The following is a 26,703-nucleotide window of genomic DNA, read 5'->3' on the forward strand; positions in this document are numbered from 1 at the left end:
CCTGGCTTCTCCCCTGACATCCATGCATTGAGCATGAATGGCTGCAGCGGGGAAGCCTATGTACACAGGCCTTCATTAAGAGCTGGAGATCTAGTCACATAAGATTCCAGCTCCATTGATGTCTACACATATAGTCTCCCCTGTTGCCAGGGCTTTTTTCAGCTGCAACTCGCCAGAACTCAGTTCCGGCACCTCTGAGGTTGGGTGCCATGGCCATTATAAGAGAACAAGGTGGGTTCTTCTAGAAAAATGGCACTGCCTGTTGCAAATGCCCACACTCAGCATAGCTGCCAAGTTTTCCCTTTTCTCATGAGGAAGCCTATTCAGCATAAGGGAATTTCCCTTAAAAAAAGGGAGAACCTGGCAGCTATGACACTCAGTATGCAAATGTCAGGAGAGAGGTCAAGGAAACTGGGTAACATTTGCAGCAGGGCCAACAGTGCAGCTCTAATGTCCCTTCAATGCATGGACCCCCCTTCAGTTTATCAATGTGTGCAGGGGGCTGAAGTTGTGGAAACATCCATCACAATGACTTGATTTATCAAGGTACACTGTATCCCCTCTCTCAGCGTACAAATCAGCCCCAGTGTACAGTTTGAGAATCACTAGTATAGGAAAACAATGACACTGAAGGGTTTTTATTTTCAGTCAATTGACAAAGGACAAAATATTTGCTACCCATTGCTAATTGCTGCACATCATAAAATAAATGTCTACAAAATTCATGTAACCCCTTCCTCCTGGCAATTGTAACTGCATAATCCTGAAAGCTATATGGAATTTTACTAGGTACAATATATTGGCATTTCAGTGCTCAGAAACATGTTGTTCCTACCAGAAAAGTATATTCTCTAGGGGGCACAAGTGGACTTAGCAGAACAAATGACTAATACATGTGCATCCATTGCACAAAATCACAAAGGGCTTCGAGGGAAAGAGCTCTCCTTTCGTATCTTTTCAAGTCTCTCAGAGCTGTTTATAAATAAAATTCTTGCCTGGATTTTTGTGGACTCTACTTCATTATATATGTTCAAAACTGCACATTTTATTCCATTAGTTTGCTTTCACAGTCTGCGCTGCCTTTTATTGTAGATACTTCCTTTATTTATTAGGTTCCACTACTACTGAATTATTTAGTGTCAACTGTGTGTACTAGACACCAGATTTCACAAGGTTCATTTCTCTGCCCTGATGCTTAACTCCGGCTTGTCCGTAAGTGTCCTGTTCACTGTAACATATTTATATTGCTCTAGTATTATGTGCCATGGACCCTATCAGCATATGAAATTGGTATGCATGACTTCATGAAACTGTCAAAACTGTTCCCCACTTTGCCTATACTAATTAAGCAGAAAAAATGTTTATGAAGATTGTTTTGTGTATTTATTTTTCTTTTATTGCCCTTTCAGCCATCTGGCATCATTCCACCTTTGTAGAAAAAAAGGCATCCTTATCTCTACAAGGTGTCCTTCCTAGTCTTTGTCTAAAAACGCTTGTTGTAATTGTATCATCACAATTTCTACCAGGCTTGGTTCTAATTGCCATTTCCTTTAAACAGCCCCAAGAGCTTATTTTGCAGCCCCCACTATGTTTAATACTATAGATTTGTTATAATATAATATTAAGATAGACAAGATTATTATTATTATTATTATTATCATTATTATTATTATTATACATGGCTATGTATACATTAAATTATAAGATAATCACATAAAATTTTATTTATTTATTTATTTATTTGATATACCGCCCTATACCTGGGGTTCTCAGGGTGGTTCACAGAATAAAATCAAGATATAATCACAAAATACATAATAAAAATAAAATAGGGGGCTGAGACAAAGTGACAGTATACACTGTTGTGATTTAGCAGTGAACAACACTAGCATAGAAGTCTAGAGGGATTAAAAACCTGGTCCTAGATTAAATTATTTGAAAATGCTAGTAAGTAAACAACAGTAACAGTAGAAAGTTAGAATAATCACAATCTCCATTCCTAGATTAAATCATTTGGAAGTGCCTCATATTCTAAAGGTAATAGTAACCTCTAAAAATCATGGTAACTATAGCGGCTGAATGAATACCAACATTTGTAAAGGTGCAAGAAGCAGAGGTGCTAGAAACCAGTTTGCAATCCAGGAATAAAAATTTGTATCTGTAGGATTAAAGTGCTTATTTGAATTATACATATTTCCTGAAGACTGTTAATTCCCGAAGGATATCAGTGAAATTTTGACTTCTGTAGGAAATGGAGCAGAAACACAAAATCAAACCAACACTGGTAAAATTCCCATTCAAATATTCTTTCTCATGGTTGCTACTGAAAATCTTTAGCATGTGCAGCCAATTCACAAACAGGATTAACATTTAAATTCATCTTCTACTTACATCCATATGAGGTATTGGCATATGAGTCAACAATGTGAGGCAGCAGCAAAAACAAAACCCCTAATGCTCTTCTAGGTTGCATTAACAGAAATCTAGTGTCCAAATCAAGGGAAGTCATAGTCCTGCTCTATTCTGCCTTTGTCAGACCACACCTGGAGTACTATGTCCAGTTCTGGGAACCACCATTTAAGGAGGATATTGACAATCTGGGACATGAGCAGAGGAGGGTGACAAATTTGATCAACGGTCTGGAAACCAAGTCTTATGAGGAATGAATCCACTGCCAGAGGTTGTGAAGCTCCGGGCCCCTTTTGTGAGTAGCCTGGGTCCCTGAAGACAAGGAGCTAGCAGAGAGTTCTGTCTGCATCTCTGCCTTCCTTGCCTCTTGACTGACATTCCATGATGAGTCCCCTCCATCTCTGAAGAGCTGCCAGCCAGTCTAAACATCTGACCAAGAGTGCTGCTTGTTCGAATGGATATCTGGCTAGGCAAGCACAGCAGCTGCATTTAAGGCTCTGTTTATTACTACAGTAATAATTTCAATCTAGACCAGAAGGAACAGTTCTCTCTGCAGACAATAAAGTATAGCCAAATCTTACTAATAGTATCAACTCACAAGGAACAAGTTGGGTGCAGCATAGTTCTTTATTTTAAATTTAATTTAATTTAAATTGTTGCATTGTTGCTTTGTTACATTTGCTTTAAGTTTTGGGTTATAAGTAGTGATACTTCAATACTATGCCATTATGCAATTAAGGCTAGATATAGATATGTGCCTTACGCCCAGTCCTCAAACCCCTTTATTATAATTATTATAATGAGACACTTAATTTCATGTCACAACTAGAACCCAAATATTATTTTGTGCACACTCAAACACTGTGGGAAATAATCCCATGCAGACATTTTTTATAATGGCACAGCATAAATTGTTAAAATGCAATTAAAATAATGAAAGCTTCTCTGTATCTAAAATAGTTTTAATCAAATCAAATTCAGGGGAAGGGTTATAAGTCAGTAGAACAGCACATGTTTTAGATTGAAAAGATCCCAGGTTAGGTAGGACTGAGTAAGACTTCCCAGCTTCTGGGAAACGTCTACTGTCAATTACAAGGGCAGCCATCCAGTAGGGACCTGCTGCACACCTGATCTCCCATCAATCATGCCAATGTGCTTATCAGAAGGGAGAGGGGGGATACGGCAGGGAGGCTGGTGCAGTGCAAGCACAGCAGCAGAGTCAATCCAACACTTCTGCTGCTGCCCCTGCTGCTGCATGTGGTGCCCCTTCCTAGCAGCCACTCATGTGTCAGTATAGACAATACTGAGCTAGATGAATCAATAGTCTGACCATAGGCAGTTTCCTATGATCCTAGAAAGAGCATTTGATAACAGGAGCAATACAAGCTACCTTTCCCCCGTTTTACTGAAGTAAATGCAAACTGAAACTTTGTGTGTGTTTGTGTGGGTGTGAGTGTGAGTGTGTAAAACTATGTGGCTATAAAAGTAAAGGACCCCTGACAGTTAAGTCCAGTCAAAGCCAACTCTGGGGTTGCGGCGCTCATCTCGCTTTACAGGCTGAGGCGGCCGGCATTTGTATGCAGACAGTTTTTGGGGTGATGTGACCAGCATGACTAAGCCACTTCTGGAGCACTGGAACACTGAAACCAGAGCAGCACACGGAAACGCCGTTTACCTTCCCGCCAGATTACCTATTAATCTGCTTGTACTTTTTGGCATGCTTTTGAACTGCTAGGTTGACAGGAGCTGGGACTGAGCAACGGGAGCTCACCCTGCTGCGGGGATTCGAACTGGCGACCTTTTGATCGGCAAGCCCTAGGCTCTGTGGTTTAGACCACAGCGCCACCCATGTCCCATGGGTCCCACGGCTATACTGATATGTATATCAGGTCTTGTGGAGAACTTTCACCACCACAATGTCAGGAATCCTGGTGCCTCAGCCTCATTGATCTACACACAAACACTGGTGTCTGTGCATTTTAAATACCTTCACCACCACCCATTCACCCAGAAAGCTTCACACAACCTCCTAGTCACGTGGTTAGGCTTGAAGACAAGCTGAACTTCACCACCACACACAGGATAAAGTTAATATGGGTTCCAGATAGATAGGCCGATAGATAGATTCACACACACACACACACACACAAATATACTGATACTACACATATTGGTGACTTACGGTGCCAGATGAGAGTTTTGCACCTTATGAGTATATACTCAAGGCTATTGCTGCTGACTTTTGCCTCTAAATGGCATTGCCCCTCAAGTCACTTATTCTAATGCACCACCCACTAATTACTTCCACACCTCTTCTCCTGAAGCAACTCCTCAACAGTCCAAATTCCAAGTGTCTTTCTCCTATAGTTAACTCCCAATGGAGTTTTAATTGTTCAACTAACTGCAACTTGCCTGATTTGAGCCCTGCCTAGTAAACCTCCAATCAATCTCTCTCCCCTGCCGAAGATGTACACATAGCAACCACTGTTAACAGGCTTGTCATGTTATAACAAAACAGGGCATCATGGGTATAAGAGAGGTTCCATAACATATCTTCCTTTTCAACAGAAACATAACCCAACCCACACATATATATAGCATTTCTCCACAGTACTCTTGGGAGCCTTTGGGGAAAAAAATCCCGCCCCCCTCGCCCTTCCTGTGTCAGAATTTCTAGTAGCCAGAATCCATTCAGAGAATAATGGAAAATTATTATTATAAGATAAAGATGCAAAGGGATCTAACTGGGATGCCAATATACAATGGTGCCGGTTTCTATCTGTACCCATGCAGCTGCCCACAAAGGGTTATTATTACACTTTTTCTATTAACTTGGCTGAAAGAACATATATATTAAATTGGGATGAGATAAGCCTACTTTGAAATCACCAAATCAGGACACACAGGTTTATCTAACCAAGGAGTAAAATAATAAAGGACATGAAATTTCAATCAAGGAAATACCAGTAAGTCTGTTACATATAACCATTTGAATGAGCAGATAGTGGATAAATCAAACTATCTAGTTCTTAATGCTACAGTTTTGCAATCTATATATATATATATATATAAATGTAAAATGTCCATGTTTGTGTGCGATGACTTTTCTCCGAAACCGCTTGACCGATTGTGTTCAAATTTTGACACAACATTTCATTCCAATGTGTGAGTGTTTGCATAACTTTAGATTATACAGATGTCACACCTGTCACAGGTAAAAACATGATTTTGTCTGACAAAACATAGTGCCCTCCAGTGGTCGTCAAAGGAACAGACACCATATAATTTTGTGTAGCAATAGCACCATCTGTTGGACTTCAAAGGAACAGATCCTATAGAACATTCTTCCCCTCCACATTCTTTCCTCCAACGACTCTGCTGGGAACCGGGGTGGGGAGGGAATCAGGATATAAAACTTGCACCCTTGCGTTACCATGAACGTTCACAACCACATCCCCCCCCCACTAACCTACAGACACACAATATGTACCTCCCATGTCCGGACCCCTGACTGGCTCCATGTTTGAGTGAGTCTCCAACAGCAACGACACCCCCCACTTGCCCCCTCCTCCTCCACCTCCTATCTCCCTGTCGAGGCCTCCTGCCCTAGCCGCAACGTCAGAGACCCCACCACAGAGCCACTCTGCCCGCCACACCCTCGCTCCCTTGCCCACTCGGTCACTTGGAGGGGACTTCAGGTGCTCCTGTGCAGGCGCACCCTCCGAGGTTCCCGGACATTGCGCCTACACAGGAGAACCCGAAGCCGCCTCCGACCGACCAACCGGTCCATGTGGAATGCTTCGTCTCCGAAGGTGTAAGCTCTCCACAGGACGTGGGGGACAACCTACAGGAGACAGGGGGCAGTGCAAGGGGGACGCCGGGACAGGAGGCCTCAAGTCGAGGTAGGAGGAGGAAGGGGGGCGGGTGTGGGGTACCAGTCCTGCTGGAGACTCAGGGAAACATGGAGGCGGTCAGGTGAACTTCCACTTTTTCTTTCCATTCTTCTCAATTTCACAGACTTAGCCACAGCATCGCGTGGCCTGGTACAGCTAGTCTATAATATTTTCTATGAAGCATACGACATAAGAAGGTATGAAGAAACAAAACAAAAACATAAGAAAATATTTGAATGCTAGCGAAATCTATGTACCCTTTGCCTCTCCTCTCCTGTGATAAGGTATGTTGAACTGCCTTACCATGGTATAGCTGTGAGCCACTTTCATCAGCTCTGTGCATCCTTGAGCATCTGCAAATGCCCGGATTCCCAAACAGTTAGATGGATGTAAAAGCTTCATGAGAAAATGACAGCACACTTCAACTACTTGAGGGAGCTGAAGGAGACACGCAGCTGCCAGGAGGTTTTCAATGGTATCTTCCTTAAGTTCCAAGCAACCTGTACAAGAGATTAAGACACACATGCAATTTTTGCTACCCATATGTGTGCATCACTTAAACAAATAGAGCCAATTGCAATTGCAATTAACAAAGAAGCAAAAGGGGGGAAATGCTCAACCATTATGAAAGCAGATGAAAAATAGAAGAACTTTACACGATTACTGAGCCATCAGCATGCTTCTGTTGGGAAAGTTTTAGAAGAAAATTTAATACTGCCCCCTTCTTCTCTTCACTCCTCAATTAAGTCTCCTTTATTAGGCATCAGTTCTCCAAAAGAGTAGCATTGCACAGCTGGTTCACTGCAGTATAGAAGAATCTGGCATACAATATTACCCAGTGGTAATATTGCATTGCACTATAAAACAAATCATACATTTGAAGTATTGAGTAATCTATTCCTGTGAGATTGGTATCCTGATTTTTCTTTCACTGGGTGGAGGACTGACACCATAATAGCTTTGTTTTTATCAGATTGATAAAGTTGATACTAGATGGATTCAAAAGCATGTACTGTAACTGCTAAATCAACTTACAGTCTTTAACCACGAGAGCTTGTGTGTCCAGTGAGGCAACGTTGAGTCTATATGTGGACTCATTGTAAATCCAAGCGGTAACAATAATAAAATAGGTACAAACATCATACTAATGTAGGTTCTTACCAGAACCAGTGTGCTGTAGTGGTTAGAGTGTCAGACTAGGACCTGGGTTCTAGTTCCCACTCAACCAGGAAGCTCAGTCTCTCAGCCTAACCTCCATCTTACGGTTGCTGTGAAGATAAAGTAGAAGGGGGGGGGGCTACCTTAAGGTCTTTGGAGGAAAAGTGGGATAGAGAAATAATAAAAAAAATATTTTTAAAAAAGTGATTGCAGATTCAGATGAATGCAGCATGTCACCTGGGGGAGCAAGTTATGAATGGTCAACACATTTTTGAAGGGAATTGTGATGACTGTAGATTAAGAAGGCTGAAACGGGTTCGAATCTTCTACACATTTTCAAAGTAACTATGTCATCAACAGGATACTGGAAATAAAAGCCAAACTGATAGCACATTCTTATTCTGTTTGACAATCACTTTATCTTGCACAGGGCAAGTAAAGTGGCTTACAAGACTGACAAACACACCGCCACTAAAACACAGAGATATGTTAAAACAAAATGGCAAAAGAAATACATTGAAAACATCCCACCCATTTCTGAAAAACCACAGACAGTTAAAGGCCATAGAGGAAAGTTTTTGCCTGGCACCTAAAAATATATAATGACAGCGTTAGGAGAGTCTCCCTGAGGAGAGCATTCCACAAACAGGGAGCCACCACAGAAAAGGCCCATTCTCATGTAACCACCCTTCGGACTTCACATGGGGGAGGCACACAAACAGGCCATATAAAAGGCACACATTCTGTTGCTTTGAATGGGAGAAACAGCTAAACACCTGTATGTAAGGTGTTTTCCATTTAAGCAGATGGACCTTCCAAGGTGTCAGAATTGCTAAATTTATGACAGGTTGGGTAAAAGACACCTATTTTAGAGGCAATGGAAAAAGTCACCCATGCAATGATCTCCCCATTGCTTTCAACGGGAGACCCAGATCCTCTTGTCCGGCCTGAAATGTCTGTGTTTTGCATACAATTGGGATGATTTCCCCCCTCCAAAGGATCAGACCTACCAAACTGTAGATGGAACAAAATATTTCTCATTTTTAAATAATTCCTACCCCACTCCTAGAATAAATAGCTCATGCATACTTGCGACATGCTTTCCAGGCACAGGTCCATGTTTTAAAGAACCATTTCCAAGCAGGTTTTTCTTGTTCCAGTGCCTTTCCTGGGAAAACCCATATTTAACCCCAAAATCTGAGCAAACGTCAATCCACGGAACACCTGATTGCATTTTGCTCCAATTCAGTGGTAAAATGTGAGTGTTGCTGAGGAAAGTTCCAGGACAAAACAAAACAAAACCCTGCTTGAACATGTAGCTTTAAAGCCTGGACCTGTGCCTAGCACAAAAGGAAGTCTGGGTGAGCCCAAAGTCTAAGTCAGCCAAGTGGCATGTTCCATTGGTGTGGACATGACAGTCAGAAACAATTTTAGCTAGATAAGAGCCAATATGTTTAATTTATATACATACACACACACAAACACACGTGTGTGTGTGTGTGTGTGTGTGTGTGTGTGTGTGTGTGTGTGTAAATGTTTTTGTAACAGTAAGGCTTTAAAGCTGGGTATAATAAAGAGGGGGGGGAGAGATACACGTCAGGCAAAGTGACAATGTGTACTGGGCATGTTAAGAAAGTAAACCTATTGAGTACTCACAGATGTTAATAATTTTCTCAATTTTTTGCAATTACCGAGAAATCATTTAGTTTTAATCACTACAGCATAAATTAGGCTAATCACAAGTGTGATGCTCAGCTTCCCACAGCTAAAGTTCAGCTGTCCACCCCCGTATTTAAAAGTCCTTGACTAGGACAACTTGACTAGAACAACAAACTTGGTTTGTTGAGGAAATTTACAGTTCTACCCTAAATTAGTCTTCTTTCAATGACTCATATAAGGCCTACAGAAGCAGGGATAAGAACTATTGTAGTCAACAATCAAATGACTTACCACACAAGTAACTAGTCTCACAAGCGGTCATTGTAATGATTGGTGGGAGGTGTTGTGACTTTTTTAATCAATGAAGAGGAACTGGAATCTTCCATTAATCTCCTTCTCTGACATTACAGTACACTGCTTGTGTGAATGGGTCCTTCACCTTGCAGTGGTAAGCCAGGGCGAGGGGGCATCACCTCACAGTGAACACAACAATTTCAACATGGGCTGTGAGCTGCAGCTGAACCAGTGCTTTGTCCCACCGCCCTTATTTATGAAATGGATGATAGGAGTGAGAAGTCTATTACCAATATAGTGGCGGCAGTGAACAGTTCCAGAGATTTGTAAGTGCCTATTGTTTCCCCACGTCCACTGGGTAGAATAGTAAATGACAATGAGGCATGAGAAAGAGTGACTTGTGTACAGTAATGAACTTCTTTTACAGCACCTGCAGATACAGAGAAAGAATGAATGAATGGATGGATAAATGTATGAAAGCACAGCAGGGTAAAATGAATGCAAATACATCATTAAAAGGGGCTAAAACAATGTTTATAATCTGGGGGGAAATGAGACAGATGTGAAATGGGTATACCTGTGGCTTGTGCTATCATTGAGTACCTCACTTAAACTTCTTGGCAGCAGTTGGGAGCTCTGATAGGTAATTACAGATTCCTCTCAGACAAAATCTTGAAAAGGTTGCCTGCAAGTATCCTTCACATGTATTTGGTAATCTTGCCTTCAGTTTTGCCAGACTACAGTATATGTGTATTAAAGTAATCAAAGAGATTGCAGAAAAAAATTACTGTACTGGAAATACTTAGGAAAAAGATATACTAAAATACTAGTTTTATTACTTCCTCCTCTTTGTGTGTCTTTCACCATTCACTAAAGACCTGACCAGGCAATATATCTATATAAATCTAAGTCTGTGTGGGGAGGAAAAGGGACTGCACTTGCTAGTTCCAACCTGAGTATTCATTGTGCAGCGTCCCTGTGAACAGGCTCTGCTGGCACATTCTGTACCCTTAAAAACATGCAAATCCTATTGCCTTGGTTCTATACATAAGTTTGGATTGATGCACTATTGGGGAGTGGGGAGAGGAAGAATAGCATGCAAGCCTTTGCTCAGGCTCATGAAGGCTCATCCACATAGTGCTAAACCATGTTAAACCATCAGGACACATGTTTCTACACATCTGCATGCTAACATTCTATGTTCAGGGACTAAGTCCTTCTGGAATACTAATGCTTGAGGAAATGTAGTTCAAATGGTACGTTGGGAAATCTTTCCAATGTAACTCTGGCTGTATTCCAGCCATGGATAGCATGATGTCAGGCTGGTGGGGTCTGGTCCTACTGGCATGGCAACCAAAATACAAAGAAGCAAGCATGCATAATATTCAGATTGTTTAGCCTTTGCCAAGGGAGAAACAGAAACAAGTCATAGATTTTTTAAAAATTAAAGTTTTTAACTAAAAGAATACTGAAACAGAAATTAACTGGGAAATTACAAGGATTTCCTAGGAGAAAGAGAGATGGCGAGGGAGAGATGGGGGAAGGAGAGATTATGGAGTGAACTGGTGGCACACATGCACAGTACGGCTTTGGCCTGAACAAGATGAAGGTGGAAGAGTGGGATTGCTGCAGGAATGAGGAAAAAGGCTGGGACATTGGGTTAGAGAAGAGAGGAGAATGATTAAATTGAGGACCTCTTTGAAGACAACAAAAAGGATGATTATCTCAGGTTGTGAGACAGATCATCTCAGTTGCCTGGGGAGCACTCAGGGGAATAACAGACTAGAGGGGCGAATTAGCAGCACAACTCAGCAACATAGAAAGGCAGGATTAGTGTGCCCAAGCACTTATAGACTTGGGATTTAAAGAACTCATAAACCAGGTATGAGAAACCTTTGGCACTTCAGATATTAATGAACTACAACCTCTGCCATCCATGGCCACTGGTTATGCTTCCTGGGATTGATTGGAATTGTACTTCAGCAACATCTAGAGGGACAAAGATTCCCCACGCCTGCTATAAAGGAAGTGGGGGTGGCCCTGGGAGATTGTTTCCAGGCAGTACAAATCAAATATGTTTGTCCTCGGCTTGATTAACAACGGAGGAGGGGAGGGGTTGTAAGTGACTGAGGTGTTCTTAAAGTGGCTACAGTACACTATATTGTGAGAATGCCTTTCCTCTTACAAGGATTCTGGACAGCCAATAGGTGTACAGTGAAGAGTCATTATATTATGGAGAGAAGCAGACTGATATTTATAACCTCAGGAGGTACCACACTACCTTAATAGCACAGGGGTGAGGAACCTCAGGCCCAGGGACTTTCTCCAGCTTTGGAAAAGCTGCCATACATTGTGGTGACCTACATTCAATTTGGTTGGTAATAATCTGTGCAAGCCTGCTTTAAATTAATGTCCTGTTGACTTGTATGCAACCAAAGATACATTTTTTATCAATACAAAGCAAATGATGGGCCCCTTAAAGTATTACAGAGTCTTGGCCTTTCAGAATCTATAAATGTTTACAACAAAATCATAAAAAGGAAGTTCAGCAAACTCCATGTATCTCTGCATTACAGTTCCATTACTAGCAAGTTTACAACCAGTGCTTGGGTGGCAGGATTTTGTTGACACAATCCCATTATGAATACTAATATTATTTGTGTCACCTTGATAAGCACTAAGTATAAACAAGTTATGAAATATTTTACTGTTTTCACAGAAGACACTTCCATAAATATTCATTAACAGAAGTCACTCATTACATTTGGCAATACTCGGTATTAAAATAATAAGAAAATTAAAGATATCAAAATATTTTTATGTTGATACCTATAATGATTCCAGAAATAAAGAAATAAATTTCATTTCTTTTCAGAACTGCAATTTTTTCTCTATTTCTAACACATATTGTTTGTTCATTTTGTCAGACTTCAGTCCATCCTTTTCACGGAATTTATATATAATTGAGCCATCTGTTGTTTCCCTGCTTCTTGCATCCTCTATTTTTGCCACCCTCATCTAAGAAATTCTTCCTATAACCCAGCAAGTGGGCCAAGGTACGCAAAGGTATAATTCAACCTGCAATCTCCATATTACATTTCTTCACACCAGTTTGATCTCATAGCATAACCATCAGAAGTACCCATCATTGGAATTCAGAATGTGACAACATACCAAATAAGTGTTATAGAACCTTGGCTCCTGAATAGCTCCTGAATTCTGCCACAGCTCAAAACCATGTATTGTTCCCTCAGCACATTGTACAAAGGACAATATAATAATAATAATAATAATAATAATAATAATAATAATAATAATAATAATATACAAGGTGTAATCTGACCTCTTCCTGTATCTGCCATCTAAAACATTTGAAGGCACCAGATTTAACTAAAACTTTGTAAAAACCATTCTCTCAATTTCTGCAAACCCTTAAAATAGCTAGGTGGAACAAAAGGAGTGCAATGGAAATTATTATACAATGGTGCTATTTTAGAAACCATTGCAAATGTAGTTGCTTTATTCATCTGTATGAGTGCGTCAAAGAGTCTGCTTCAAAAGCTTCCTGGCAAGTTCCATTCCCAAACTCTTTTTATAACATACAGATAAGGCTAGTTTCACCACTAGGATGAAACAACCCTCTTCCAATAGTTATTGTTTATCTCCTCCAAGTGTTCTTTAAGAGATCACCAGGGCTGGCTAATGATACTTTTAACCCATGTTACATGTGGGCCATTTCTGAGATGTCATGACTTAAAGGTATATAGTTGGACAATATTTTTCTCTGCTTTATATGGAGTCTAATCCAGAGACTCTTGTGCTCAACAACTGGCTGATGGACTGACCAGAGCAAAGAGTCTATTTGCACTATCAATTCTTATAGCACTGGCCACGTCTTGAAGCGAAAGCAAATGCTTGGATTCAGATAATCTGTCACTGGACATGTGTCCCCCAACACCTGCACCTCTCCTTTGATGAGAAAATCCAGATGAAAACCTATTTGAATAGTCAGATAGATGTTGCCATATTGGGTGAAGATTTGTTCTCCTCTGCATATTAAAACGTACATATATTTTAAACTAGCCACTCTTGGTTAGCTAAGTAATTGGCATTCTGGGGGAAAATAAGCATAAATTGCTGCAATATGTTATTTATACATTTGCATAATACATACCATGTGAATTAAAGTGGCAATCCTAATGAAACAGTAATTTCATTTATGTTGTAATGAAAACTCTGTATTGAGTTATCATAGTAAAACTACATAAAGTAATTCCATTATAATAAGGGAATGTTTTAACAAATATCTTAATATTCAATTAAAACACTTAATGGAAGTGGGAGATTTAGTTACCATAAACATTACAATGTATATGTGTGTGTGCATGGACACACACACACACACACACACACACACACATTGTTTCTTCCTCAGACTAAACATGATTTGCTTTAGAAATATTCATTACATACTGAAGTTTTAATTTATTTTGCTGAGGGTGCTGCTTGGTCAGAGATACATTAAAATTCCATTGTCAATAAATGCATGCAATTTGGCAGTTTAATTTTCTACTCATCTTCCTAATACCCTCCTCCTCTAAGGATAGTATGCTTTATTTAAGCTAAAACCTTATCAGTTCTGTGCAGAGCTTGATATTCTGCTTGTAACCATGTACGTTTGTGAAAGTCTCATGTATTTTTTATACTTCAGGGAACAGGGTGTATTTCCTGTATCATCTCAGGATACTAATAAGGGTGTAACTGCACATTACAAACCAACATACGTAGCAGTTCACTGGCATTAAAAACCAATGACCAGTTCTGGAAGATGCAATTTAGAGTAGACATGGGGCAGTCTATCCCCTTTCCCGCTCCAAACTATTACCATCAACCACACACACACACACACACACACACACACACACACACACACGTACACACATGTACACACACATACACATCACAACACAATTGATCAAGCATTCTGAAACCATACACTGCATACTTCTTTGGAGAAGGTCCATGTTCACATATGCAAAGCAAACCTGCATTAAGACCAACAAGTCTTAGACCTCAAAAGGGTGACTGGCTCAGATTGTTAAGGGTCAAGGGCATAATTCCCTCCCACAACCACACACAAAATTTCTGATAACCAAAGGCCCTCCCACATCTTAATTACAACTATTAATTCCTCTCCAGTGCACAGGCAACTCCAACAAAGAGCATGGGGCACATACATATTACAAAGACAGGGCAGTCAACTTTCCCTCATCTTTTTGCAATTCTTTGCAATTACTATGGTTCAGATGTGTCTTTGTGGTTAAAGAAGTTTCCACTGAAGAAAATATAATTTACTGCATATTATTTAGTACCTGTGTATGCAAACTGAACAAGATCCCAGAGTGCACTTGGGTCAATGCCTTCCATTTTGATCTCCTCTTGCTTGGCTTCACAAACATCACTTGTAAACATGGCAGCAAAGTAATCAGAAACAGAACTGAGAACAAGTCTGGGAAAAGAAAAGAAGATCACAAGTATTAATTAATCCATTACATTTCACATTAACTGTTAAACAGTCCTGTTCTCAATGTGCTCAGCTAAACGCAACCTGCTGTATGCAAATATGCAGTCAACAAGGTAATGATGGACCCATATTGAGGATGATAGAAGTCCCAATATAGGGAAGAATTTTATTTTATATGTAAAAAATTCTTTGTATGTGATGTGGCTTTGTTGTTGTTGTTGTTTTGTTCTTCTGTGCTGGAGGGATTTAATACAGAAAATAAAAATAAAATAAAAAAGAAGCAACCTGCTGTAAACTTCAAGGGTGGAGAACCTGTAGCCCTCCAGATGTTGTTGAACTCTAACTCTCATAAGCCCCAGCTATTCTCCACCCCTGCTTTAAGAACATGAAATGTTAAAAGACAACAATGTCATTAAAATCAAGCACACTAGTTTGACTCAGATGGCAATCCTATGCACGGTTATCTATTAGGACCACTGTACTCATGGAAAGGCTCTCACTTTAAGAAAGGTTAGTATTTCATGAAAATCAATCAATTTAAAAGTAACATTTAAAAACTACACATCACCACACACCAAAATTAGTAACAAATCATTTATTTTGATTTAAGGTCAATCAATGTCAAACAGCTATCAGAGAATAAGCATTAGCAGGTCAAGAATGTTGGTACCACACAAACAATAATAGTGTCCCATTTGTCCTGTGATGGAAGGAAGAGGGAGAGAGTTCCCTACCTGGACTCAATGGTATCATTCTTTCTATGAGTCAATGTTGGAAGAAGAAGAGTCATGCTGTTGAATGTGAGAATGAGACCTAGAAGGTTTGAAACTTCTAGAATAATGCTGCTCTCTGTATCTCAGAGGTGAAGAAGGTGCCTGCAAAGGTATGTAGGTCTGTCTCTCTAGATTGACTACAATAAAAAGAGTAGTGTCCCCCATTGTATCTAGGAGACAACTGCCCCATTCTGTCATAGTCTATGCACTAAGAATATCCTTCGGGGTGGGTCCTTGCTAAGTGGTGGTCAAATATCTTCAACCCAGTCTACAAAATCGAGTTGGCTATATTTGCCTTCAGTCACCAGAATGGGTGGCAGAGGAGAATGTCAAGCATCTTCATGACCCCCAAAGCTGGGCTACGAAATACAGCCCTCCCCTGATGTGGGCATTACCTTGCATTTCTGCAGCGGGAGAAGGGTCTTGGCCATATACATAGCCATGGCAGTGACTCCAGACCCATTCAACAAAGATTGGAGCAGGATGAGACCAAAGTAAGGCTACTCTCTCAAGCCAAACTTCAGCCCAGGTATGTTGGGAGGTACCCAAGTGATGGCAGCCTGAGCATCCAGACAGGGGCCTCATGCTGGCTTTCAGTGAGCAGGAAAAGACCCATTTTTCCTGAAGCAAGTTGCCAAAACAAAGGCCTGGGTTTCTCTTAAACATATATTTCATATGTTCATAAAAAAATATTTTACTCAGAATTTTGTGTGTGAGCAGCAATTAAAAAAAACCACCACATTGGTGAATTACTACTACAGCTAGTGTTTAACCATGTGAAACAAGAAGTGAAAGTTGCCTCATAATTAATCTTAATTCTGAGAAATGACATCCTATTAAATCATCCAATATTCAAAAGGAAAATAAGGGTGCCTTTGGACCCACTGAATTCACAATGAACCTCAGAGGGCTGCAGGTGGTGCTAAATCTTGGCACTGAGGCATGTTGACCTATTCAGCAGAAAGGTCAGTTGTCTCCTGGATGTCATTTTCTTCTTTTCAATTCCTGCTATGCTACAGGAATAAACTAATGAACCTTGTTTCCTCCATGGAGTGTTGCATGCTATATGCAGCCCAAAGATAATCCATCATTTCACAAAATACTTTGGTCCAACTTTTCAAAGGGAGCCTTTAATTAAACCTACTACTTCCACATGCACTATCTGGTGCGTGGCAGAGAACTGAGCAAATGGAAAATTTACCACAATTCCTTGTTTCCCAAGGAAAAGTTAACATCTCAAGTGATCTAAGTTTCCCTCCACCCTGACCCCACCTGGTTTCTAGTTCAACAATGGATTTCATTGCGGGAGGAGTTGCAAATGTAGATATGAAGCTTCTGCCCACTGCTTCCAACTACCCGCATTTGCATTTATCACCTTTATCAGAAAACATGGATCATCTAATGCTATGCATGAGAAATTAGACATTCTACCATAATCTACCAATAGGGATGATGTAATTCCACTGATGTGGACAAGCAGCCCATACGCCCCTTACATCCAGCTCTAGGAGCTTAATTTCTATAAGTGTTATTGGTGGCTAAATGCTCATGCTTTTCCTGGAGCTGCTCAAAAGAAAAAGATAAAAGCAGTCAACTATTGCCCTTGCACAGGGGCAGGGATGAGGGTGCTGCAAGTGGGCCTGCAATAGTTCAAATGCAACGCCTTGCTTTTTTCTCATCCGCATGGGCCCATGGTAGTTGCAGAAGTGCTTGAAGAAACATTGTTGCAATAAATGCCATACGATAAACGTCTGCCTTGTGTTCTGTTCCTCATATTTACAAGTTATTTCACAGCCTGAAAATTTGATTTGAAGAGGGTGTGTAAGGGGTGTGTAATATATAGTGCACTATATGTGCCAGTAATTCTTGATGGAATAGAGTGAGCTGTTGACTGTAGATTAGAAGTCAGAAATAATATACAAGCATCCATGCACCTTTAAGTATGAAGCAAAAATGTGATGCAGTTTTTATTTCATGGGCAAGCTTATATTCATTAAAGCAAATTTTTCTGCTTCAAAAAGATTTGATTGCTGTTGAACTGAAATAGTCAGAAAATCAGATTCAGTGTGCAGACACACAGTGATGCAAATACGTCTACTAACCCTTTAGATAAAAATGGTAAACAGAAATCTCATTTTCCCTGCCCCTGTAAAATCTCCAACTCCTCCCTCTGCCCAGCAAGTACTTTATCACAGTTTCCAAACTTGGCAAGTATGTAAGATGTATTATGTAAGATGTTTAGACAGTTCCACTCTGAACTGTCTAAAGTAAATCAGAGCAGCAACATAAAAAAGGTTTCTTTTTAGTATACCCTAGTCTTATGTTCTTTCAGATGAACAGAATCAAACATTTGAAATATAATGGCTTTCAATGACTAGATGAGACTTGGGTTGAAATGCAGGCCAGGACTCAACAAACACACCCTACCAGCAAAAAAACAAAAAACAAAACCTGGCAGGAGTTCCACTTGCACAATGGGACTCCCCCTTCTCTCTACTCATCACACTTCCCTTCTGTCCCCCAAAACTGGCTCAGGGTGTGTGTCCAAAGAACCCCTATAGCAGTATGTGTGGGGACAAGAGGGGGAATCATTCCATCTGACAAGCTGCAATGATTTTGCAGACAGAACATTTGTAATATAGCACATGTTGAATTCCACCAATAGTCTTTAAATGTGGGCTACTGCTGAACATCAGAGGTACGTGTCTTGTAAAATCTTTACGAGGAATTGGTTCTGCAACTTTGCCCTTTTCATATATGTCACCACTACTAACCACAGTTTGGCCCGGTACCAATGTCACATTTCTTTCTTATGAATATACCTCAGGGTAGAAATTAATCCTCAGCACAACTGACATGAATTTGTACCCTATGGGCCATTATATACAATGGGGGGGGGGGGTAGAAAGCCACCCCAGCTTTATTTTCAAAATGAAATGAGTTTAGCGACATGTCCTTTGATGACTTACCACAATAGGTATCTTAAAAGCTGCAATTCACTGCCTTCTGGTTACAATATTTGCACTTGAGTATCTGCTCTCGAGATTCTGTTCAGAAGCTTTGAACTGGTCAACTTTTTGCGGGGTTTGCTGTAGAACTTTTTGCGGGGTTTGCTGTACAACTTTTTGCCAGGTTGTACAGCAAGATTCTCTGGATTCACTCACACATGCACAAAAAGATTTCAGGCTCTATTTCTATTTACCTGGTTTCCCATTATTTTCCTTCCTCGGTGAAAAAACACCAATAGTTCCCACACACAACTTGTATTCTTTCGTTGTGGTTACGAAATGCAGAGTGAAAGGTAGACAGTATATGCTTGCAGTAAATGACTACTATACCTTCTTGGCCCCTCTTTCCCCTTCCCTGGAAGCAAAGGTGTTGTGGTGATAGTTTATCTTTTATCCCTCCAATGCTGTCTCTGTAATATTCCCTTCCAATGATGCTACCAGATGGTTAAAAGAAGAGGCATCTTTTCCTCCGATTTGGAAACTGGAGAGGTAAATTATGGTACTAAGTGTTGATAGTAGATGATCTAGTTCAGTGGCATTACCCTCATTACCATAAAAATTGTATTAGGAATTAGTTAGTTGCCTAGGCAGCAAGATTGCTATGCAGCTCACATGTGCATTTTTAGACTTGATGCTGGAACTCCTGACATGTAAGCGGTAGTGGCAGCGCACTGTGCTTGTAGGGATATACACCTATGATCAAGAGCGAAATATTTCTTGAGATATGGAACAAGGTCTGTAAGGGCAGGTCTGCAAAGGTGAGGCTAAATCACAGTTAACTTACCATGTTTTATCACCTACCTATGTGCAGGTATCTTACGGTTCCCAGCAATCAGGATAACATCACATAGTTGCTGTTGCTTCAGGTAGCTTTCCATCTTCCTAAACGTTTGTTCAGCATGGTGTACAGCTTGATAGAACTCCTCGGAACTACTTGGGTCCATGTCACACGGAGGTGTCAAGGAATGGTTGACTGCTGACAACCTGTAAGCCAAAGGTTGTGGGGGGTTAGTCATGATGAAATGCTTCTAGGAACAATGAGTTATTTATTTATTTATTTATTTATTTATTTATTTAATTTATTTACTATTAATACCCCACCCTCTCTATTATTATTTTTATTATTAGTTATATCCCGCCCTCTCCGGCCAAGACAGGACGGCTAACACCAGGTATTTAAAAAAAATTGATTGAAATACAGCTTAAAAACAGGATTAAAATACAACTTAAAATGCAGCCTCATTTCAGTGGAAGCTCAGATGAAAACTGTTTGTGGGGAGAAAACGTCAAATCTTCACCAAGGCCAACTATCCAGACTGGTCCTACGTGGGCCAGAAAAAGCCAGGGAAGTCCCCAAATAGGGGTTTCATCACAGAAGGAAAAAGGAAAGAGGGTGAGGAACAGAAGTGAAATGTGTCTTTTACACAACTCACATCATCCTCTGCCAGCATAATAGACAGTCATTCTCATATATATATATATATATGAGAAACCATGCATGCATGAAAACTAGCTTGTGTGTGCATATTTGTATTTGTATTTGCATATAGAGGTGCTGCTTGCACAGATCCCCAGCCCAATCCAAGGACGTGCAATCTCACTGATCCCCCACTGAGAGGCATCAGAAGGCTGGACCCCCCCCCTCACCCACACAGCTATATACTCAAAGGCCCCCGAAGGTGCACTCTCCTGTTGTCTCCCGAAACAGATGGATGCCAACAGACCCATGCATGTTTTTTATAGGGAGCATTTAATTCTACAGTCTTCAAAGTATAAAGCCTATAGCTTATGTTTATAAATCGTCTTTATATTTCTACAATATTGAACTTTAAGTTTTCTCACTGCATACCAACCTTCTTTAATAATGCTCTTAATGTAATATGAATTGGTTGTGGATGGTGTGAGAGTGAAGAGTAGGGGTGGCTGGCTCAAACGGCAAAGGGGTCAGTGACCCCCACCACTAAAAGCTGTTGGAAAAGTGTTCATGCAACAGAGGTCTGACAGGCGGTGACACTTCTCCTGTTCCTTACAGTATCCTGCCTGTATGAGTCAGGTTCTGGGATGGGTTGGGCCTCAGGCACATGACACTCACAAATGACATTGGTCATGACCATTGGGGCTTACAGTCAGTCCCGGTTAACAAACAGCATAATTAAAACACGTCGTTATTCAGAATAAAGCAGATACTAATTATAGTGCATATTTTTTTTCTCTTTAGATAAATGGATCACTCTAGACAATGTAGTATTAACTTTAAGGAACTGGGAACCTCACTGGTGATTTTATAAAAGTGTATTTATTTTCCCTTCCGAAGAGTTGTATTCATTGCTAAATAAAATTTGACTTGGAGCTGAATAAACCATATGGCTGAGCTTGCTTGAAAATGAGAAAGTAACAGGTTTTCCTGACAACCAGATGAATTCTGTTTGGAGAGTTCTCCAAGGGAGATGTATTGTATGAAACTGGATTTCTGTCTGAACCGTCTGTCATGGTATATTCTCGGGAATCAGCCTGCCTGAACATTATGTCAGTTTTATAATGAGTTAGCAGATGAATAGCTCCATCCTAAAAATATTTCTGCTAGTGTTGAGTCCTGTTATTCTGTCTACATTAATAATAATAATAATTAGTAGCAGTAGTAGTAGTTTTGGGACTGAAATCATTTTAAAACAGTTCAGTGAACTTCTGCCATATCTATAAAAAAATTAAAAATGAGTTTACAGATTTTAAACAAACAAGCGTGAATTATGTGACCACTTTTCAAACTTCCTTGGGAAGACTACTCCAAAATAAGCTCCACTGAGATCGGTGAGGCTTGTAAATGCATAAAGCAGGGGTCGCTAACCTTATTGGGCCATAGGTATATTTGGAAATTGGAGTAATTGTTGTGGGGTTTATACACACACCACAATGGCTACAAGTGAATGCTCCTTTCAAGCTATATATATAAACAGAAGGAAACTAGCAGTGGAAATGGAGATGTTTATTGTACTTGGCATTTTAAAAAGGTTGCCTGAACTGCTTGTTACGACTCAACTTTGTGAATGGCAAAGTAACTGAAACAGTTTTTTGGAGGCCTTCTAAAGCCAACAGCCCTATTAGTAAACCACTGTGCAATACTTTGGTTTCTAGACTGTCTTATCTGGCTATAAATGCTTCTGGAAGTGACAGCAACAAACTGTAATACCCGGCAAGCTGAGACCCCTGTGAGGGCCTATGACAGCATGAATTAGGACTCCACGTGAAGCACTTGCCCTTTTGATGTCAGCAACAAAACTCCCACTGACATATACTATCATCCTAAGCTCCAGCTACGTTACACTGGCTTTGTCAGTTGTGTATTTATCCACAATCTTTGACACTCAGCGAGTCACGATAATCAAAGCAACCATCAGAAAACTGCGTGGTTAAGAATATATCTTTTCTGAGATCAAGGTAAATCAATTGACTTTTCCTCCTCCAAGGTTTTTAGCTACATACACAAGAACCTTCCACAGTTACTGACCTGAGAATAACAAATGTTGACTTAAAAGTTGACATTGATGTTTGTATGCTACTCTACAACCCATCAAGCCTTCTTCACTTAATACCATTTTGCCAAAAGTCTAAATGCATTTCTTTGTCTGAAATACGTAACCAAACTCTGATTATGTGCACCAGAAAGACAAATTTTATTGCGTGCCCAGGCGCAGTCCTCCACCCCCACCCCCCGCAGGACCCAGACCTCAGACCAAGGAAAATGCTCTGGGGTTGACTGTGCTGCTGGTGCCAGTGAAGGCCCCTTTTATTCTTTAGGAGTGGACTGGAGTGAAGACTGCTTATTCCCGGTCCACTCCTCTTCCCCCACCCCAGACCGCTGTGGATAGGCCAATTTGAAAAGGAGCTTTTGACGGGAACCTAAAACAAGCTCGGTGGTGAACAAGGGGTGGGCGGAGCAACGGTCAGTGGAGCAACATGGCTGCTGGAGGACAGCAGGGCCCCATGCCAGGCCACAAACCTCACCCACCGCCAGACCTAGTGAGTGTATATTGTTGTCTCTCAATCATCATCAAATTTACCTGTTTTCCAGAAAGCTTGCATCAAATCAGATATGACTATAGCATTTTTAGCAAACTCTCTTTCTCCTAGTTAAAACCCATTTATTAACACAAAAATGAAGGCCTAAAAAAAAGGCAAGCAGTGTGTGTGTGTGTGTGTGTGTGTGTGACTGACTCTCAAAGTTTGTAAATGTTGGCTAATAACATAAAACAGGTATTGTTGCCAGCTAAATCTCATTTGTTCTGTTAATTCACTAGGTGGCCTCATCATGATCCATTTCCATTGGGGTTTAGGCCATGTTTTGTAATGGGAACTGTATTAGTACTGTAACTTGTATGATGACCTCTGTCAGGATAGAAAAAGGGAAAACGTGTTGCTATTAATTCTGCTTAATCTCATGGCAGCTTTTTCGATCATGGTATTTTTTCTGGAGAAGCTGTCCAAGCTCCAAGTGGTTGGCACCACACTGCAATGGTTCAAGTTTTACTTGGATGGTTGTTTTCATAGGGTTGTGCTTTGGATAATGTTGTTCAGACCTATGGAGTCTTCAGTGTGGGGCTCTGCAGGGTCCCCCCCCCACTGCTCATAGTAAAGTGGCAGAAACAGTCCACCACCTCTCAATGGCCACACTCATCTCTACCAGGATGCACAGAGGATGAGGGGAGAGGATGCAGCAGTTTGCTTGCTTGGCCTTGCAATAGATTTTCCTAATATGGAGGGAGGAGATGGAGGAGATACTGCGCAGGGCAATAAAGACCACATCCCAAACCGTTTTCAGATCTACTTCAGATCATGACAACATATCAGTGTTCTGTTACAGGATTCAATTTCAGAACTAAATGGACAGAGTGCGAACAATAAGAAAAAAAAAGATATTATTGTAGAGATTAATAATATCATGAAGATATTACTGCAGAGAAATCTGTGACCCAGTCACATGCTGACATCAAATAGTTTACGTGGAGGTCCATGGGGTCACGAAGAGTCGGACACAACTAAACGACTAAACAACAACAACAACCTTGCAAAAGGTTCCTCTTTTCCTTTACCTTTCAACTATGAAACACTTTATCCCAGTTTCCTAACTCCAGAAATTATATTTTCTGGGTGGAAAAAAATAGGGGAGGAGTCTGCAGGGTTTTTCACACATGTGAAGTACAGTATATGTAAAGCCACCTCTGGATATATATATATATATATATATATATATATATATATATATATATATCGCACATTTCTTAGGTAATTAGATCTAATTATATAATCCTCTAGCTAGTATTTTAATCCAGTCTCTTATGTTTATGAAGTCTTCTTTATTGATTTTTTTCCTTGTTTTAACTAAAGGGAATAGCAAACTGAAAAGGATGTAAGAGCATTATAAAAACAAATATATGCCAACACCCTAGGGATTTCTTCAAATCTTTTTCTTGTAAATAGATTTGAAAGAAAAAGATGTGCTATTTTGATTTCAAGAGGGAAAGGCAAATCACTTCCCCCCCCCCAATGAAGACAGAGAAATCTTACCCATAGTAAACACTTTCTAGCAGGCTGTGTGGCCCAGTGGTGTCTGCTTGAGACTGGCACAGGATCTCCAGTATCTCGTGTAGAGGTTTTTCCTACTCCCATAACCAGCATGTAACAACAACTGATAAATTTCTTATTCCTAGATAGCATCACACACCTTTCATCTAAGTCTTTCATTCACGATCAAGGACTGACTGCTAAATGCTGAGACAGGCTTTGGCCAGGGATTATAGCCGAGTGGTTAGGGGTTTGCTAGGAAAGGCAACACAGATTATTTCCCTATGGGGAAGGACAAGATCCTAGAAAGGGTCTAGAAGTGTTTTACTGGCTCAGTAATACAAATCAACATTCTAGTAGAAATCAGTTTACTGTAATTAGAAACAAGTTTAAAGTGGAAGTTTTAGGTGCATTCTTAATTATTTCTGATTGAAACTACATTAGGTTTTAACCCCCATCTTGTGTGTTTAAATAAAATTCCAGTTTTACACCCAACATGCCTCGTATTCCAGCAGCCTGTGCAAGCTGCCCAAGGGAGACCAGCAGCAATGGTCATGGAAAGGCCATGGGATGTCCCCCACCCACTTTCATCATGGTAGAAGCATCTTTATGTCTACACATCTGAAAACTTATCCAAAAGATATTATGCATTCATTGCACGATTCAGGATCCAGCCCTGCTGCTTAATAAGGTTTCAAACCATATGAAACAACCACTCATGTTTTAAAACCCTAATTAAACATATGGCTTCCTTCTCCCTTTCCCTCGCCATGATCCAACTGCACTGCAGAGAGCAGGACTGAACTCTCCATCTAGCGGTTAGTGACTGTAAAGTTTCCTGCAGAGAATGTGCTGGTGAGTCAGGGCAGGACTGAATGCTTTGTTCACCAGCTGGTGGGCAGAGGCTGCCTTCCCCTCCTTCTCACCCCCCACCCGCCCCAAACACCAAACTTTTAACAGATAGCTCAGGCTGATCCAGCGATGTCTCAAGCCAAGCCTCAGAAACTGCCTCAATTCAGTGTATCTGAAGAAGTGTGCATGCCAAAATAAAAAAACTTAGTTGGTCTTTAAGGTGCTGCTGGAAGGAATTTTTTTTAAATTTTTTTTTTACTACGTCAGACCAACACGGCTACCTACCTGCCTCAATTCAGTTCAGGATTCAAGTTTCAGCCAGATGAGGTGCAAAGCCTGAATAAGTAACACCTTGGTACTTTAACCTTTCTCAAAGCTTACAAATGAAGCAATATTTTGAGTGCCCTTTGACCCCATACCTGAAGTCTTTCCCTGACACCAGTTTGTTGTTAACTGAAATATTAACAATTTTAATGTTTTCTTCTGTCTGCATAGGAAATCTTCAAAACATTTGTATCAGAAGGGATGAATTAAACTTTTATTCTCAAATTTAAAATTTCATATGGTTTAAGTTTATTAAATTTTAATGTGACTGTGGAGATTCTGAAATGCTCACTTTAATAGAGAGTAGCTATATATCTCCCAGAATAATAATAAAAAGCCCTTTCACACAAGTCTGACTTACAGGCACCATCTCATTCCTTCCTTTCAAACTACTTTTCATAAATACATAAAAAAGTTAAAAAAAGATGTAATCCAGTAGTTCATATCTCTACAAACTTTATCAAAAACCTGACTGCATCTCATTTTACTTGTTATTTGTATTATATTTACTGTTTTTAATTAGGTTTTGTAATTTTGGATTATGTGGAATGCTTTATCTGAGTGGATGTAGCAACCGAGTAATTTCATTGTTCCCGCAAGGGGACAATGACAATAAAGATATCATATCAAAAAATGAAACATGGCCTGTGTTTAAAATCTTCAACAGAAATAGTCTTCACAGGTACTTAATTTGGGATTGTTTTTATATATCAATAATCCATGTTCCTACAAGCAGGGAATTCCAGACAGCTTTAAAGCTCATGCACACACTGTTTTCTTCACCTTCCAAGACTATCTCATATTTCTTCAATCCTGAGTTGGTTCTGGGAATATGGATTTACAATTAAATGTCAGTTGTGCATACTCTTCTACTAAGACTTACAGTGCTTTTCACTTCCTAGCATTCCAATTTGGATATGATACCATTTTCAAAAATATTAGAGAATGAATAATGAAAGCAACATGAGGAAGCAGTCTCAAAACTTTTGTAACATTCCAAAATTTTAATGTTTGGGTTCCCGGGCATAATGTGAGGGAAATCACATTGGCAGGCACCACCTCTGCCATCCAGAAGGGAAAGACATCAATAGGCTGTCTTCTCAGGGTGGCACAGCTTATTTCAACTTTGAAAGTCTCTCCTAAACCTAGTTTCCCTGTCTGCTCAGTAGCATATGTCTTTTATTGCAGGGGGAGGGAGTCCTAAGCTTTTTGTGCCTGGCCCATTACCCAGGCTCAAACCACAGAGGTGA

The 26,703-nt window shown here is 40.3% G+C and overlaps 1 protein-coding gene across 1 annotated transcript in view; it reads right to left on the reverse strand.

The window, feature by feature from the left end:
* KLHL1 (kelch like family member 1) overlaps window positions 1-26,703 on the reverse strand; it is a 125,573-nt gene that overhangs the window by 80,298 nt on the left and 18,572 nt on the right. Inside the window, exons 2-4 of the mRNA XM_088667464.1 lie at window positions 19,520-19,702; window positions 14,786-14,922; window positions 6,606-6,802 (exon numbers count right to left, since the gene is read on the reverse strand). Coding sequence (XP_088523590.1) covers window positions 6,606-6,802; window positions 14,786-14,922; window positions 19,520-19,702 — 517 coding nt within the window. The remainder of the gene's footprint in view (window positions 1-6,605; window positions 6,803-14,785; window positions 14,923-19,519; window positions 19,703-26,703) is intronic.

The sequence above is a fragment of the Zootoca vivipara genome, chromosome 4, assembly GCF_965207765.1.
Source record: "Zootoca vivipara chromosome 4, rZooViv2.hap1.1, whole genome shotgun sequence".
NCBI classification, from domain to species: domain Eukaryota; kingdom Metazoa; phylum Chordata; class Lepidosauria; order Squamata; family Lacertidae; genus Zootoca; species Zootoca vivipara.